At 38.6% G+C, this 16,720-nt stretch overlaps 1 protein-coding gene across 1 annotated transcript in view; it reads left to right on the top strand.

Moving 5' to 3' along the window:
* FRYL (FRY like transcription coactivator) overlaps positions 1–16,720 on the top strand; it is a 351,277-nt gene that overhangs the window by 101,186 nt on the left and 233,371 nt on the right. Inside the window, exon 5 of the mRNA XM_045018794.1 lies at positions 13,294–13,493. Within this exon, the coding sequence (XP_044874729.1) occupies positions 13,374–13,493 (120 nt within the window). The 5' untranslated portion in view covers positions 13,294–13,373. The remainder of the gene's footprint in view (positions 1–13,293; positions 13,494–16,720) is intronic.

The following is a 16,720-nucleotide window of genomic DNA, read 5'->3' on the forward strand; positions in this document are numbered from 1 at the left end:
ATAGGGGTGTGTAAAGAAAGAATTAGACTATCAGTTTGTCTGTAGCAGTCTGTTTTCTCATGTCTTGTACTTAAATGAGTCTTTGCCCTTACAATTTATTTGTTTGTACACTTAGTACAATGGGATCCATGACTAGGGCTCCTAGGTACTATGAATATACAAAAAATAAATTGCAACAGGTCACTTACTTGTTCCAAGACTGTTATCTGGTCTAGTTCTTTATGGTATCCATGCTGCTGCATTTTCATTGCTATTTTTAGCTGTGCTCGCTAGATTAAAACTAGCCTGGGTATGCCTATCTGAGGTGCAATCTCTTGAAGTGTAGACATACCCCAGTCATAAGATTTAGCTCTTAAATTACACTACTTCATTTGTGTATTTTTTTTTATCCTGATGTATGTTAACCTCCATTAAATTAGTCTTCCAGAGATAATTAATTACAAGCTGCTAAACTGCGGAAAAGCCATTATGTCATGCCTTTAACGTCACTGAGAGACATGCCATAAAGTGTTGCAATGTCTGCTAAAAATGATGCAATACATATTAGTCAAGTAATTTGTAATAGGAGTAGGATATGAGAAATATGGGGAGAGAACATTGAGTTTTCTGGTCACATGTAGACCAAACTGTTCAGGCTCCGACGTTTTAGCTGAAGATTGTTTGTTTATTCCTCTAATAATACTAATCATTACTGCACAGGTATATGTTATGTCTGGTAAAGAAATGCTGAGATAAGATGATTTAGGGCCCTACCAAATTTACGGCCATGAAAAATGCGTCACGGATTGTGAAATCTCATTTTCTCTCGTGAAATCTGTTTTTTGGTGTGCTTTTACAGTATACTATACAGATTTCACAGAGGAGACCAGCATTTCTCAAATTGGGGGTCCTGACGCAAAAGGGAGTTGCTGGGGGTTCGCAAGGTTATTTTTTGGGGGAGGGGGTGACGATATTGCCACCCTTACTTCTGCACTGCCTTCAGAGCTGGGTAGCCGGAGAGCAGTGGCTGTTGGTCGGGCATCCAGCTCTGAAGGCAGCACCCCACCAGCAGCAGTGCAGAAGTAAGGCAGTTCCATACCATGCAACCTTACTTCTGTGCTGCTGCTGACAGCGACTCTGTCTTCAGAGCTGGGATCCTAGCCAGCAGCCGCTGCTCTCCAGCTAACCAGCTCTGAAGGCAGCGCCACTGCCAGAAGCAATGCAGAAGTAAGGGTAGCAGTACTACAATCCCCCCACAATAACCTTGCAAGCCTTCCCCTTCCCCCCGCAACTCCTTTTTGAGTCAGGACCCCTACAATTACAACACTGTGAAATTGACCAAAATGGACTATGAATTTGGCAAGGCCCTATTCATGGTCTAACTATTGTGGAGTTAAGCGCTTTTCCCCAAACAGGGCAGAATCAAGTGCTCACTGTTAAGTTACAGAATTTTGTTTTATTTATTTATTATACTTTTCATTTTGATGGCATTTTCTTTGCTGACAGGTCAGTGTGCTGTTGCCTGTGAGGTATGACTCATGTTGCTGCTTGCTATTGCTGTGAAATATGTTTTTGTTTCTTTTTGGTTAATGGGATATTTGTTTTTTCAAAGTTACATGACACAGTGGTATGCAGTTGTCTGCTTCTTTCCTCTCCTTGATTTCATTTTCTGTAGTGGCACCATAGGCGTAGTTAGCTTCTATATTTGAGGAGGCAGCTCCAATCAAGCCAATAGGGCTGCATGTGGTCGGGTAAATTCTGTGCCTACCCGAGGCTTGCATTTTGTGGGACAACGTGTCCCGTCCTGTGCCCCCCCCCACTTCCCCTGAATTACACCCGTGAGTTGCACTGAGAGTAACATTTTGGTTACATATATTACAGGGGGTTTCAATTCCACTTGTTTAAAATAGCATCAAGGTAAAACTTATTATACAAGTTAATCTAGATGGACTGGTCTGAATAATATAAATTATTGTTAAATTATGAAGGGGTTTAAACATTTGTTTAAACACTTATTTAAAATAAGAATTTTAGAAGTTTCCTCTGCTTTTATTGTGTCAGAATCTTGCAAAAGAATAGTTTTTAAAATTAATCAATATATTCAGGCTCATGCTGCTCTATAAGGGTTTTCCTTCTGGCTTCAAAACAAAACACAGGGAAAAATATTTATATGTGAATAATACTTTTTGAAAATATATGGTGCTACACAATATTCAAGTATTATTTTTTATTAAGCATTTATGGAATCTGATGTTTAGAATTCATTGTCTCCAGCGTTTCACGTTATTTTGAAGGTAAGCATAGAATGCCGGTTGTAAAGGTGACATACAAGTTGATTTAATCAGTACACCCAATCATAATTGGTAGAATTCCCAAAATTTGAATTGCTTGTAATTTCATGTTATCCTCTTTTGCCAACAAGAAAGTAGGCTACCTATGCATGCGATTGAAAACTACTACCTCCCCAGACAATCATATTATAATAAACGGCAAGTTGTCAGAATTGCCAGGTGGCTGGCTGAGGCAGGAGCACATGCAGGCTGGAACAGCGTATGGCTAGCATGGAAATAGGCAAAGGATGGAGCTGGAGAGGTTGGAGCAGGAGCAAGGGCAGTCTATTGAAATTTCTGGCAATACTGTTCCTGGACAGGTAGTGACACTGAGCAGGCTGGAAAGGCTCCTTCCCTTAGGAGCTATATATTGGCTTTGGGATCACCTAGGTGTGTCCCTGCCTGTGGCTTGGCTGAAGCCTGGTAGAATTGCATGGGGAATACAGATAATTGCCTCTGATAACTCATCACACTCTCTGACTCAGGCATGACTTACTAGGTTTAAGTGGGTTCAGGCTCAGATAACTCATCATATCACCCCCTCCCCTTTCAAACGATGCCAATAAGACGTCTTTGGGCCTAGTTTATTGAGGTATGACCAATGGAGTTCCTGAAGTAGGTGGTTGGGTGTACGTATGTTGCTGACTGGCTCCCACGAATGATCATCTGAACCAGAGTCTTCTCAGTCAACGAGGTTCGTGGGCATCCCTTGGAGTCTAAGATCTGCCTCACCAGGTATTCTTCTTGCCCTTGGACCATGAAGGGAGAAGGAGGTGGCTGTATATGTCCAGGTGAAGAGTCATTGTACTTCTTCCATAGGGAAACATGGAACACTGGATGCAACTTCATCATATTGGATAGCTGGAGTTTGAAGGCCACCAGATTAATCTGTTGGAGGACTTGGAATGCGCTGAAATATCAGTAGTCCAGCTTCCTTGGAGGTTGGGCGATGTGTAGGTATCGTTTTGAGAGCCACACTTTATTCCCAGCTGCAATATAAGAGATGTCCTGCTGATGGAGCTCTGCTTTGGTGGGGATTATGTATTTTAGAATGCCTTTTATCTTTGAAGTACTTTATAAAAACTAGTTTAACACTAATTAAAATATTTCTCTGCGTAAACAAAGGGCCTGGATAAGTACTCCATGTTATGTTGTTTTACCTGGTCAAGGATTTGTTTAATTTTGTTGTTATACATTTATATTATAGTAGTATGTAGAGGATGCAGTCATGATTGGGGCCACATTGTACTGGATCTGTACTGGATTTTTATTTAAGCGTACTTTGTTACATTTTATCTTAAGTTAAAATGACTATAGGTGCAGTAACAATTACTGCAGATAAACAAAAATTCATCAATGTGCTAGAAGGGCCAAATGCATATACATACATTTTATATAAACAAAAGTTAATACAGTAAACACTGGATATAATGTGCTGACTAAGTATGTGTGAGGCTGAGGACATGGTTAAATTTCAGAGTCCTGGAAGTAGGATTCTGAGCTGTTGATGAGCATAGGCTGACAAGGAGAACTTACTTTTCTAGACAGTGTTTTGTGTTATAAGCCTTGAAACTCTGCCCACTGTAGAGAAAGGTCGGAGGGAAATTCCAAAAGGTTAACATCAGAGTTCCTGAAATTCTCAAATTTCCTGCTACAGATCTATTTGGAGAAAGGTAAAAATGTTTTCATGAACAGCTCAATGTGACCCCCTTCTTGTGATCAGTTAGGTATTCGGTATTGCTAACTCACGAGTTTGTGACTACTGGTTTTAGATTTTTTTATTTTTCCCCCCCCTCTCGTGAAAACATAATGAAAGGCTGCCAATTTACAAATTTTCTCTTCTGCAAAATGCTGAACATCTCCAATTACTGTCAAATGGGATAAAGACAGCAACATGGCTGCCATTTCTCTACAGTCTATGTGCATGTGGAAGGAAAGCTGCCTTAATAAAACTGGTTGCAATGCCCCCCCGTTTTTAATGAGATTGAAGTCATGCCCACAGACAAAATGGCTGCCAGTCTGTGGCTCGTCTACTTGGGATCCAGGTAGAGAAGAAGCCTTGGATGGCAGTGAGGCAGGGAAGGAGGGGAGTCCAGACAGTAATAGGAAATATTTGGCAGTTTTCCTATCTTAGAGGAGAGAAGAAGGTAGGTAGAGTCTCCATCTGAGCAGCCAAGATGATGTTTTTATGTGCATTAGAGGTTGACTTTTCAACCCGAAATTCTCTCTCTCACATAGCCAGAAGAGTAGAGGGGAGTTAAAAAGTTGAAAGACACATCAAACCATGTTTTCTAGTCTTTATAAAAACTCATGATTGGCCTAACTGATCTCATGATTTTCTACACTCTGACTCATGATTTTTGATCTTTAGAGGTTGGCAGTACTGGCTATTATACATAGCAATAGCCAAGAGGACTGCTCCCATTAATGGGTTCTTTATATTTCTGCTTGCCTGGTCATAAGACCTGAGGAGGCATGGGTCCTGATTCAGCAAGGTACTCAAGCTCATTCCTATCTTTAAGCGTGTAGTAGTTGCATTGAAATTAGTGGGATTAATCATGTACTCAAATATATTACTGAATTGGTGCTGTACATGGTAGAAGGAGACTGTAGAGTAGATAAGCATGCTTACAAATCTTCACATTAAAGGTATTGCCTCATTTTGGTCTTATAAGATCTTGATTAAAATATAAACTGATAATAAACACTAACATTTTAATGGTGTATTTCTTAAGTTTAATATATAACAATTTAACTTTAAGTTTTAACTTACAAATAGCATGCCTTGCCTTTTGATTGTACGGGTATATTGTATGTTTAGTTATCCTTTATATTTTTACTGTTCTCTGGAATTATCTAAACAATTTGGAGTGTCCCTGGCAACCAAAACAATGCTGTTTTACAGATACATTCTACAGCACGACGGGCACTTGCTCAGAGATTTCTCACATAGCAGCTCACAATGTTAGATCATGAAAACAGAATGAACAAACAGGACATTGTTTAAATGAATAATGTTCAGTGTGTTCAAAGAACTGTGAATGTAGTATTTTGTTTTTGCACTATTATGAGTAATACAGTTTTAGTTACAGATTTCATTCTGTAGTATGTAATACTTTTAAACAAATTTGGTACCTGACATAACTTACCCCTTATTTTAACAGTATCAGAGCAATTTTATAGTTATCATTGGTAGAATCTGATCTATGTAGTAGCACAAGCAGTAGTTCTGGCTAGGACAAAAGATGTACTTTTGCTAGTAGGACAAAGAACGACAAATTTGGAATTGGAACAAAATTGTAGCCAATATTTTGTTTATCATCATGTAGTCTGTTGCATACTTGACCTTTCAAATGAAGTATTTTAATATATCTTAGATAATGAGTTACCCAGAATGGCATGCAGTTTTTAAAATGTGGTTGCAGCAGAGCTATAGAGAGAGGGATTTATTACTTCTCTTTATAATGAGATGCCTTTGACTATGCAGTTTAAAATCCATATTTTTTGCAGTCATATCACATTTAAATTCATGACTTTTATTCAATACTAAATGAATACCATTTAATATAAATATCTGAAATAATCATCCGCTTAACACAGATAAGAAATCTACTAATTATAAGTTAGTCTTAGAAACTGTTGTATTTATTATTAATAAGCAGACAAACAGACTCCTGCCTCCTCCTCTCCCCTGAAATTTTAAAAACTTGTTATTTATTAGCTTTTCATAACACATAGAACATAAACATTACTATATATGAGATGAGAACCAGCAATGAGAGCCATTACCAATGTCATACATTTTGGGATCATCAGTAGTGACTGTAAGCTGCATTGAGATTTTTACTGAAGATAGGATAATTGCATTCTCAGTGTAATCTTAAAAGAAAGATGTTACTGTCATCTGTAGGTAAACATTTAAAAATGTTGCATTCTGAAATGTCCATTTTTCTTCTCACATTTGTTTGGGTTCCCCAGGCTGAACAGTCAAAGTCACCAAAAATTCCAAATTGACGCACGCATTCAGGTAATATCTTTGACCCAGGTTCCTTTTGATATTTTAAAAGTTAAATCAATAAGAGATATTCCCCCTTATTCAGGATAAACTAATTGAGCAATGCTACCAGAACTAGTGGACATCAGAACAATATGCAGTATCCCAGTATCTGTCTTACCAATGCTGTATGCAGAGGTAAAATCACCTCCTTACTCCTATCATTACTCCCTTGTTTATACTGCATGGCATACAGTGAATAAGGCATGGGAGCCTATATTAAACCAGGAGAATTATACTTAGCAGTGCTTCATTCTCTGTAAACCATTCAGATTGCACATTGAATAGGAGAAGGGTGTATTCTGTCATTTTATTTGAACCAATAGATCAATAATTAGTGATAGTCTCCGAGTCAGGACTTTTGAGATTCTATTCCTGACTCTGACATTAACTTGCTGTGTGGCTGAAAGTCACTTAACCTGCCTGTGCTTCCATTTTAAATGATTGATTGTAATAAGAAGTGCTTTCCAGGAGTGTTGTAAGACTACACAGTTTTTGAAAGCAACTTTAAAATTGTCTCAAAAGTCACTATATTAATATAAACTATAATAATGTTTTGGATACGTGTGCACATGAGAACTCAGTTTCTTCTCTACACTTCTCATTTCACAGTGTACAAAACATGTATACCTTTTACAAGTCAGTTCCTGTGCAGCTGTTCTGGCAGTTAGAGAACTGACTGAAAGGTAACAACAAGCTCCATGCCTCATGTTTCTAAACGAATCAGATTTTAAACTTTTGAGACCAAAGGAATTTTTCAGTTCTGCTTCTGTTAGTTCTTTTGAAATTCATATGTATTTTGAGAATCGTTTTCAAAATATATTCTCATAAATTTCAAAACAAGGATTTGGTCCTTTAATGTGCCTTTCATTTACAACATATTTCAAAGGAGAAGGATCTGCATTCTGTCTTTGCATTTAGTTCCTGTAGCAGATGGAATTGTTAGGAGCTTGAAAGTTGTTTTTTAAACAGTTGCAAGGGGAAAAAAAAAGGTTCCAAGAAATAATAGCTTGATTATATAACTAAGAAAAATCGAACTGAACACTTCCAACAAATGATTATATTCTCCTTTGAGAAGTGCCAGTTTTTAGGGAAAAAAAATGCCCCTCGTACTTCGAATTTTCTGGAGAATAACATCTGTTAGGGCCACTTATCCTTCTTACATGATGCAGAGTTCTTAGTTTATAAAATGAGGGGAGAGTGGCCCCAATTGCCCATAATTTCTTTTTGACCATTTAAGGTGCAGTGAGTTCAGAGCATGCTTGGTATCCCTGATGTTTCTCTTGGGGGGGGGTGTTTTGTTTTTCTTCTTCTTCTTCTTCTTCTTTGGAGGAGGGGGGCACTGTAGGTGCTATTTTTTTTATTTAGTCAGTTTTTGTTTTAAAAAACAACAAATGTTAGTGTCCATGCCATACCATGCATCGTTGGAGGCCTGGGCCTCTTTAGTTGCTTCCCTTTCCCCTAATTTTGGTCCCATTAGGTTGATTCTCCCCCGATATTCTGTGTATCTTGAGTCTTTGTGAATCCTTCCACTTATATTGTGATGTCCATTAGACACCCATGTTTGGTTCCTCTAGTACTGGGGAGAAAGTTGCAGTGCTGATGTGTTAGATCTGATAGTCTTCTCCAGCTGAAACATTGGCAGAGCTACCTCAAATGTCTACTTATGGCGATATCTCTTCAGACATTATTGACTTCAAGAAGCAATTGGACTGTTGAGGTCTGTTAGCCAAAGTGACTTTAGGCCTGGCAAAAGCAGTCTAACAGTCCCAATCCCCACTGTTGTCTGACTTGACAGTTCAGTACCGAGTGTCTAGCACCCTTGATGGCCATCTGTACTCTGAAGATCCACTCATAAAATGTAGCTTCAGCAATTCTTTGCTGAGACGAATCTGGTCCTGGTTGAAAAGGAGTATGAAAGCAGTTGTCTGGAGCCCTACAGTACTGAACTATGCTAAGAGGGCTCAGGGTTTGATCTTGGCATGGGTGTCTCGCCATCCAGATTTATTTTCTGGCTAGAAGAAGAAATGAAGGCACAGTTCTGATAGGTCATTTCTCTTCCTTCATAGTGAGAGTACCAAAGGTTTAAGACACACTGTTTTCCTGCAATAAAGGTACTTAGGTGAGATATTCCTTAACGTCTCTGTCATTGTAACAGAGATGTGTGGCGGTTCCAGCGATTGCTCCTGCTGATTCTCCCTTTGATACCATGAGGAGTCAGGAACCAGTTCCAGCTGTGCATCTTTTAGTACTGGTGGCTTCATCCTAGTAGGGATCTTTTAATTGTTTCTCCTCTCCTGGAAGAGCCAAAGCTTTGGTGCCCAGAAGTCTCGTTGCTGTGTGTATCTGAGCTACAATGATACAGAACATTTAAGAATGCTGGGGGTAGGAATGAGGTGAAGCAGGAGTTTGGCTGTCAGGAGTTCCCTTCTTACGTCATTTGCTTTCTGTGGCACTACTTACAGTGGGCTGGAGGCTCATCTAATTCACTGCACTATTAAAAGTTTTTGGACTCTACTGGAGATGAAGTTCCACAATCACATCGGTGTTCTGCAGTTGAGATTTATTTATGTAGCCTGTATAGCTTTTTCCCATTAATCAAATCAAAACCTGTCCTAACCCTGACAGACTAAGATGATGTATTACACCAACTCCTAACATTATGCTCAGTGCAGCCCGCTATGTTAGGAAATTGTTTGGTTGAAAGAGTATAGCATCCACCATCAGATCACTCCAAGAGCTCTTCACCTATTGGAGAAAACAGAATAGAATTTTCAGTCAGTGGCATAAGCAGTCTCTCAACCACTCTCTCTTTCATTATCTGTTCTTCAAGTGGGGTAAACCATAACTAAAGCTTTTCCTCAAAGAGAGTGCAAAATAGTCTCAGATTATATTCTGAGGGAGAGTTGGTCTATACTTCTGTATGTTTCCTATGTATCATTCACATTGTCAGTCAGGTCAGGAACCAAGATGTCATTGATAACTCTGGCTTTGGCTTTGCTGTTTTAGTTTTGCTTCCTGGAACTGATGTTGTAACAACAACTGATGTTGGGGCCACAACTGTGGTTGTGGGCTGGGACCAGGGGAAGGGCTGGAGCAGAGCTGGGGGAATTGCAGGGCTGGGTGGCGCTTTCTCCCCGCCTCCCATGCGGGCTGGCCCAGGCCCCGTCATGCTCCCCCTAACTTTACTCTCCACTGCCCTAGGGGGCATGCCCCACAGTTTGGGGACCACTGCTTTAGAACCATGACATTTGTTGAAAAAATTCATTTGTTTGCTGAAGTAATTTTCCTGGTGATATTAGCATTCACACAGATTCTTATTCTTTATTAGTGCCAACCTTGTACCTTTCACAAGCACTGAATTAAGAAAAATTCATATGAATAAGTTCTTTGACTTACAGTATAAAGTTAACACATTTCTTCTAAAGTTTAGTCTGATAAGAATTTATGTAAAATGACCAAGGCACTTAAAATGAAGATTATAAATTAATTTTCCCATTAATGCCTTTTTTGTTTGGGGTGTTGAATATTGAATCTCACTAAAAAGTATAGCTGCTGCAACTTCTGTAGTTTTTATTTTGAAGATTATACAGTATTATTTTCCATATTTTAAGCTCCGATTTTTTTAAAAGAGGAAAAAACCTCCCTAATAACCATATATGCCCAAAAGGGCATCATTGACACAATTATTTAAAGGTTTTTTTTCCCTCTGCTCATTTTTAGCAACGCACTTAAATACTTGAAAATAACACTTCTTTCCTAACAATTTCATTCTTTTATTCCCCACTTGGCTTATTTTTTCCTCTCTATTTCTAAGAGAGGTAAAATTCACCGTGGTTATTTTTGTTTACTTCCTTATTTATGCATTAGCAGTATTCGTTATATAATCCCAGTTATAAGACCAGTTACTTCAGACACAGAACATGGTTGTCATATATATTTTAAGAATTACTAAATAATTATGGCTTTCAGGAGCGCTTTTAAAATGTTTCTAATAAGAGAGATGTAGTTTGTCTGTATTGAAGAGGTATGTTTGTGTGTGTGCCGAATATTGAATTTATCAAAAAGTTTGCTAATTAGTATAAGTTTTGTTGATATGTTGTAATGTGAATAGTAGTTGAATGGGAAATTGCCTGAGAGAGCTCTTCACCAGGCTGTGTGAAATAAATTCGTTATCTGATAACAGTAGCATAATAAAGCAGTCAGAAGTATGGTTTACATAGAAATGTAATTGACTGAATTTGGACAGAGTAGTTACTAGTTGAGTCACACAGAAAGAAGCTATTAAGTGGGTTACCAAAAAGTCTAGCTCCCATAATAATCAGTATTTTCATTAATGGCTTTGAAGATGAAAAAGAATACATTCTAGTTAAAGATGTGGATGATAAAAAGCTCATAGAATTAGTTAACTTGCAGGCAACAGTTAAAATAAAAATTAAAACTTTGCAAAATAAAAAAACTGGTTGGAAATCTTTAGAATTAGGTTAAAGAAAGAATAATTTAGAGAAACTCATATAGGGAGAAATTCACATTAACCCAGTAACTGGTTAAAATACAGGAAACAAAGGTTTAGGAGTAAACGGTCACTTTTCAGAATGGAGAGAGGTAAATAGTGTTGCCCCCCAGTGATGTCCAACATACTCATAAATGATCTGGAAAAAGGGGTAAACAGTGAGGTGGCAACATTTTCAGACAGTACAAAATTACCCAAGATAGTTAAACCCAAAGCAGATTCTGAAGAGATCTCATAAAACTGAGTGACTGGGCAATAAAGTGGCAGATGAAATTCAATGTTGATAAATGCAAAGTAATGCACATTGGAAAATATAATCCCAACTACACATAAAAAATGATGAGGTCTAAATTAACTGTTACCATTCAAGAAAGAGATCTTGGAGTCACTGTAGATAGTTCTCCGAAAACAGCTCAGTGTGCAGTGGCAATCAAAAAAGCTAACAGGATGTTAGGAACCATTAGGAAAAGAATAGATAAAAAGACAGAAAATATTATAATGCTACTATATAAATCCATGGTATGCCCACACCTTGAATACTGTGTGCAGTTCTGGTTGCCCCATCTCAAAAAAGATGTATTAGAATTGGAAAAGGTACAGAAAAAAAACAACAAAAATTATGAAGGGTATGGAACCGGTTCCATGTGAGCAGAGATTAAAAAGACTTGGACTTTTCAGCTTGGACAAGACATGGCTAAGGGGTAATGTGATAGAAGTCTATAAAATCATGAATTGTGTGGAGAAAGTGAATTAGTGTTTGTTTATTCCATCACATAACACAAGAACCCAGGGGTCACCCAATGAAATTAATAGGCAGCAAGTTTAAAACAAAAAGAAGGAAGTAGTTCTTCACACAACACACAGTTAACCTGTGGAGCTCATTGCCATGGGATGTTGTGAAGGCCAAAAGTACAACTGAGTTCAAAAAAGAATTAGATAGTTCATGGAGGATAAGTCCATCAATGACTATTAGCCAAGATGGTCAGAGATGCAACCTCATGCTCGGTGTATCCCTAGCTGGGAGTGGACGACAGGGGTGGTTCATTCGATTGCCCGTTCTGTTCATTCCCTTTGAAGCACCTGACATTGGCCACTGTCAGAAGACAGGATACTGGGCTAGATGGACCATTGGTCTGACTCAGAATGGCTGTTCTTAATCAAATGCACAAATACAAAATAAGGATATACAATTTATGGAATAATAGCAGACACAAGTTTCTGATCATCACTGAAACTCTGTTACAAAAAAACAACAAAACAAAACAAAAAAAGACAGCTGCTGCCTTGGCATATACTAATAGAAGTATTGGGCCAACTTTTTCCCTGGTGAAAGTCTGACTTCAAGGGAATCTTCAGAAAGAAATTTGGCTGATTTTGTGCAAAACAAGTAATGTAGGTATCTGCTCTATTTGGCTTATAAATGTTAAATAACAATGCAAATCTGTGTTAGTATGACCCCATTTGCAATATTGCTTTTAATTTTAGATACAGATATAAACACAAACAAACTTACATTTAGGAGTGTTTGGGGAGAGAAATAAAAATGTTGGCAATTCATACATATGATTAAAAGTGAACATGACAATTCTGGAGAATGGAAATCTGACTCTTTACAGATGTACAAACAAATGTAATTGACAGGGATCAATTCTAAACAGTGTAAATAGAGAAAAAAGTAATGGGCTTAGGATGCAGCAGGGAAAACTCAGATTTTTATTAGGAAAAGTAGTTTAGCAGTGGCACAAGCTGACTAGTAATACTAGGGAATTGCTTTATTCAAAGTTTTACTTGGTATCAAAGTATCAGGGATGACTTAGGAAAATTCAAATCAAGGAAGTGCGTCCCACAATGCAGGGAGATGGACTTGATGGCCCTGTAATGGTATCTCCTCATCCAAATAGTTCAGTGATTTTGGTAACTTCTGAATTGAATCAGATTTGAACTGATGATCCTAGAGGTTAAAATCCCTAAATTCCATTATCGGTCACCTGAGTCATCCAGTCCAGTAACCCACAACCATTCTGAGTGATTTTGCATTTCAGTGGTAAAAATGAGAAGTTATATTTCCCTTCCTTATTTGAATCAAATTAATATTATACAAATTTTAAATCTTAGTGGAGGATGGAGGTACACCTCTACCCCAATATAACACAAATTCGAATATAACGCAGTAAAGCAATGCTCCGGTGGGGCAGGGCTGTGCACTCTGGCGGATCAAAGCAAGTTCAATATAACGCGGTTTCACCTATAACGTGGTAAAATTTTTTGGCTCCCGAGGACAGCGTTATATCGGGGTAGAGGTGTAATATTTTTCTATTTCTAGTTTCCTGAAGTGCTGTGTGTGGTATGGTGTGCTTAAAACCTTGATAGTCTATTACTTTATTATTAATTTTGAGTTTTGTTTCTTTTCTCTGTAGCCTCAGCACCCACCAGCAGTGTAAATAAACGTAGAGTTTCTCCCAACATCAGTTCCACATTGGAAAAGAGAAGCATCATCATGTCTAACATTACTATTGACCCGGATGTCAAACCTGGCGAGTATGTCATCAAGAGCCTCTTTGCCGAGTTTGCTGTTCAAGCTGAAAAGAAAATTGAAGTTGTAATGGCTGAACCCTTGGTGAGTCATTTGTCACAGTAGCCATTAAATTGCTCATGTTTGTCTGAAATTCGATATCTTACTCAAAATTTACCGGTATAAAAAAGGTGAATATAGAACTGGAACTGATACTGTAGTTGAAGAATTATAGTGGTTGTCATTTGGAGTGTAGGTGTGAAAAGCCCTGTACCAACAGGGTTGCTAGCAGGATTTTTTTTTTTAAATGCATTTCACTAAGGATTGTTGCTAAGGATCCATAATACTTATTGACACAAAACCCCTTAGTATTTATACATCCTGTAAAAGTGCATAATGGAACAAAAAAGCAATTTTACATTAACACTGCCTAACATTTTTCTTCCTGAAATTTCTTTTGAAGAATGTTTTGAAGCTGTATGTTAAAGCTGAGTTATTTTTTTCTGAATAGCAGTGGCACTGGCAGCTGGACAAGAGAGTGGATGACCAATGTATATTGCAAATGAATTAAAACCCCAAAACCTGTTTAGAGATTGAGATGTGTGGATGTTGAAATAAACAAACAGAACATTTTAGTCTGGGGTATTTGGAATTACTTAATACCTGTCTGTTTGAAAACTGGTAACCTAATCATCCAATGAAGATCATGTAGCAGGTTGAGTGACTTTCTTTCTTAAAACTGAACAGGGGATACAAACACACCAAACTGTAGTGACAATCTCTATGAGCATGACGGATAAATGTGTATGTAGTGCATCTGTTCTTTGTTTACATGGACTTAATCGGAGGCTTGCATTAAATCAAAAATAATACTACTGTTTAAAAAAAAAATAGCCACCAGCATATATATGCTAGCCTACCATACGATGGTGTAGTTTTTTAATGTTCTTGCCTTCATTCAACTCCTTAACTCTCTTGACCCTGTGTTGTTACCTCCTTATTTATTGTCCTAATATTTACTAAGGTGGCCTTATGTCATGGTCAGGGAACCTGGCTTTGTTCGGGAAATCCAGTTCTCCTGGGCAGCATTCAGTTGACATAACTCTCAGAGTCCCACTTCTTGCAGTCCCCTACCTCATTCACTACACACCTTCCAGCTTCTGCAACAAGTGAGGCAGGGGTACTACAGCGTCATTTACTGTTCTTACTATTCTGTACAGCCATCCTGTGCACTGAAGAAGGCAGGGATTCTGTGAAGAAATTAGTATGTAATTATGTAATTAAAAATTGCATCATACTACATATGGTGCAGGGAGCGCAATCAAGGTTGCACAGGTAGAGAACTGAGAAGAATTGCCCACACTGTATGTCTTAAGGCTCCTACTATGATTCTTTTATCTCCATTCTTAGACTGAATTATTTCTGTTTTTTATGAGCAATAAGGAAAGACCTTTCGCTAGTATTTATGATTTTGTAAAGATACCATAGTGATGGGTATGGTGTAAACTCATATCTAGCATGTACTGGTGACAGAAACATTATGGAAAACATCATGTAAGAGAAAATAGCTTTTTTTTTTTTTTTTTTGTAATATATAACTTTTTGACTTTTTTTTTTGTAGAAAACTTGCACTTAATATTCCCTACATTCCTCACCAGAGTCCTTGATAAAATACTGTTTCTTAAATGAATATTTGTTTTTTCCTAAGGTTACAAAGAAAGGGTAACTATAGTTAATTCCTCTTTGAGTACATGTTAATGTGGATCCCATTGTAGTTGTGCATGTGTGTGAGAGATTGGAATCTTTTTGAATAGCAGCATCTATCATGCACCTTGTACCTGTTAGTGCACTTGTGAGAGAGCATAAAGGGGTGGAGTGGCTTGACTCTCCCTCAGTTTTCTCTTTCCATGTGCAGCAAGATGGAACCTGGGTTGTGTCTGACTTTTCTGCATCTGATTTTTCAGCACTCATTTCAGTGAAGAAATGCTTCTTCTCCTCTCCTTTTTATTAGTTGCTTCATTTTAGACTTTGGGTGTTCCAAAAAGAAAAGTTGCGGGGAGAAGAAGAAAGCAGTTAGGATGGATGGAGGAGGTCCCCCCAGTACAGCAAAGTGAGGTGCTTCACACCTACCTTTAGCTATGGCAGACTCAAAACCCACTGGATTTAAACCCTGTCCTCCCAGTGATGGCTTAATGCCTCTCCTAGATGAACATAGATGACCTTCCTCAAGGCAGAACAGTCAGCTGTGATGAAATGCAAATTTTTTGTAATACTTTTGCATGTCTCAATTTCCCTCCATACTTTGCATTACTACCCAGAGGGGGTAGTCTGAGTCTGCTCTTTGGGCAGAACAGAAAACATAGGTGTGTACATCAGTCAGTCACTCCACTGTCTGGGACAAAATGAATGGGTTATTATGGAAGTGACTGGAACCCAGTGAAGCCGATCCACATCAATTGAGAATCCGAAAAAGACATCAGGACACCCCACTGACCAGGATATTGACACTTAGCAACCAGTGAACAGAGGGAAGAGATTTTCCCTCTGCTTCTCAGCAGGAAAGCTGAACAAAGGCCCCTGCTCAAGAACGAAGAACTGAGAAGTGACAGGATGGGGATAAAGAGTTGACTTTTGGGTGAGGCTGGGCTGGACAAAGGGGGAGAGAGATACAGAGTCTGAAATGGAGTCCATGGCAGTGTGGCTGGCTAATGGCACTGTCTTAGCCAGATGGACTATGTCTAATCCTTTATTTCTCAGTGCTAACTGAAGGACTTCCAGTGCCATATTCCAGTTGACTCTACTGTTTTGAAAATGCTTCCTGGTGTCACTGCAAATACATGCTGAGGTGCATTGATCCCTGAAGAGTGTAAAAATCTCATTGTAGGAGATTCTCAGTTAGACTGACTGGGCAGAGTTCACAGTGTGAAACAGAAATGCAGGAGCCCATGGGCTCAGTATCTGAGGCAGTGAGGCTGTGAGTCCTACACAGAAGGTAGAGTGTGACACTTTGGGGGTTCTGGCCCACTGAAGGGTTTTCTCCAAGGGACTGTTTTAACGCTGGGGCATAGCACAGATTCCATGAAAACATGACAACATCCTCAGACAAACATCTTATCTGCCACTCCTTTTCTTTCTGCACATGGAAATCTGGAGATGTGGGGCTAAAGCTGCACCTCTTAGAGCCTCCATGAAGGCAACTTCAGCTCCAGTAGAGACGTCCCCCCCAGTCCTCAAATGGATGAAAAAACCCCCTACCAGCTGTTGCCCAAGAGCTTCTTGCACTTTTATGCTCATTTGACACTAGAGGTCACTTGTCATCTTTGGTCTAGGAG

This window comes from Mauremys mutica, chromosome 5 (assembly GCF_020497125.1).
Source record: "Mauremys mutica isolate MM-2020 ecotype Southern chromosome 5, ASM2049712v1, whole genome shotgun sequence".
Taxonomy (NCBI): Eukaryota; Metazoa; Chordata; order Testudines; family Geoemydidae; genus Mauremys; species Mauremys mutica.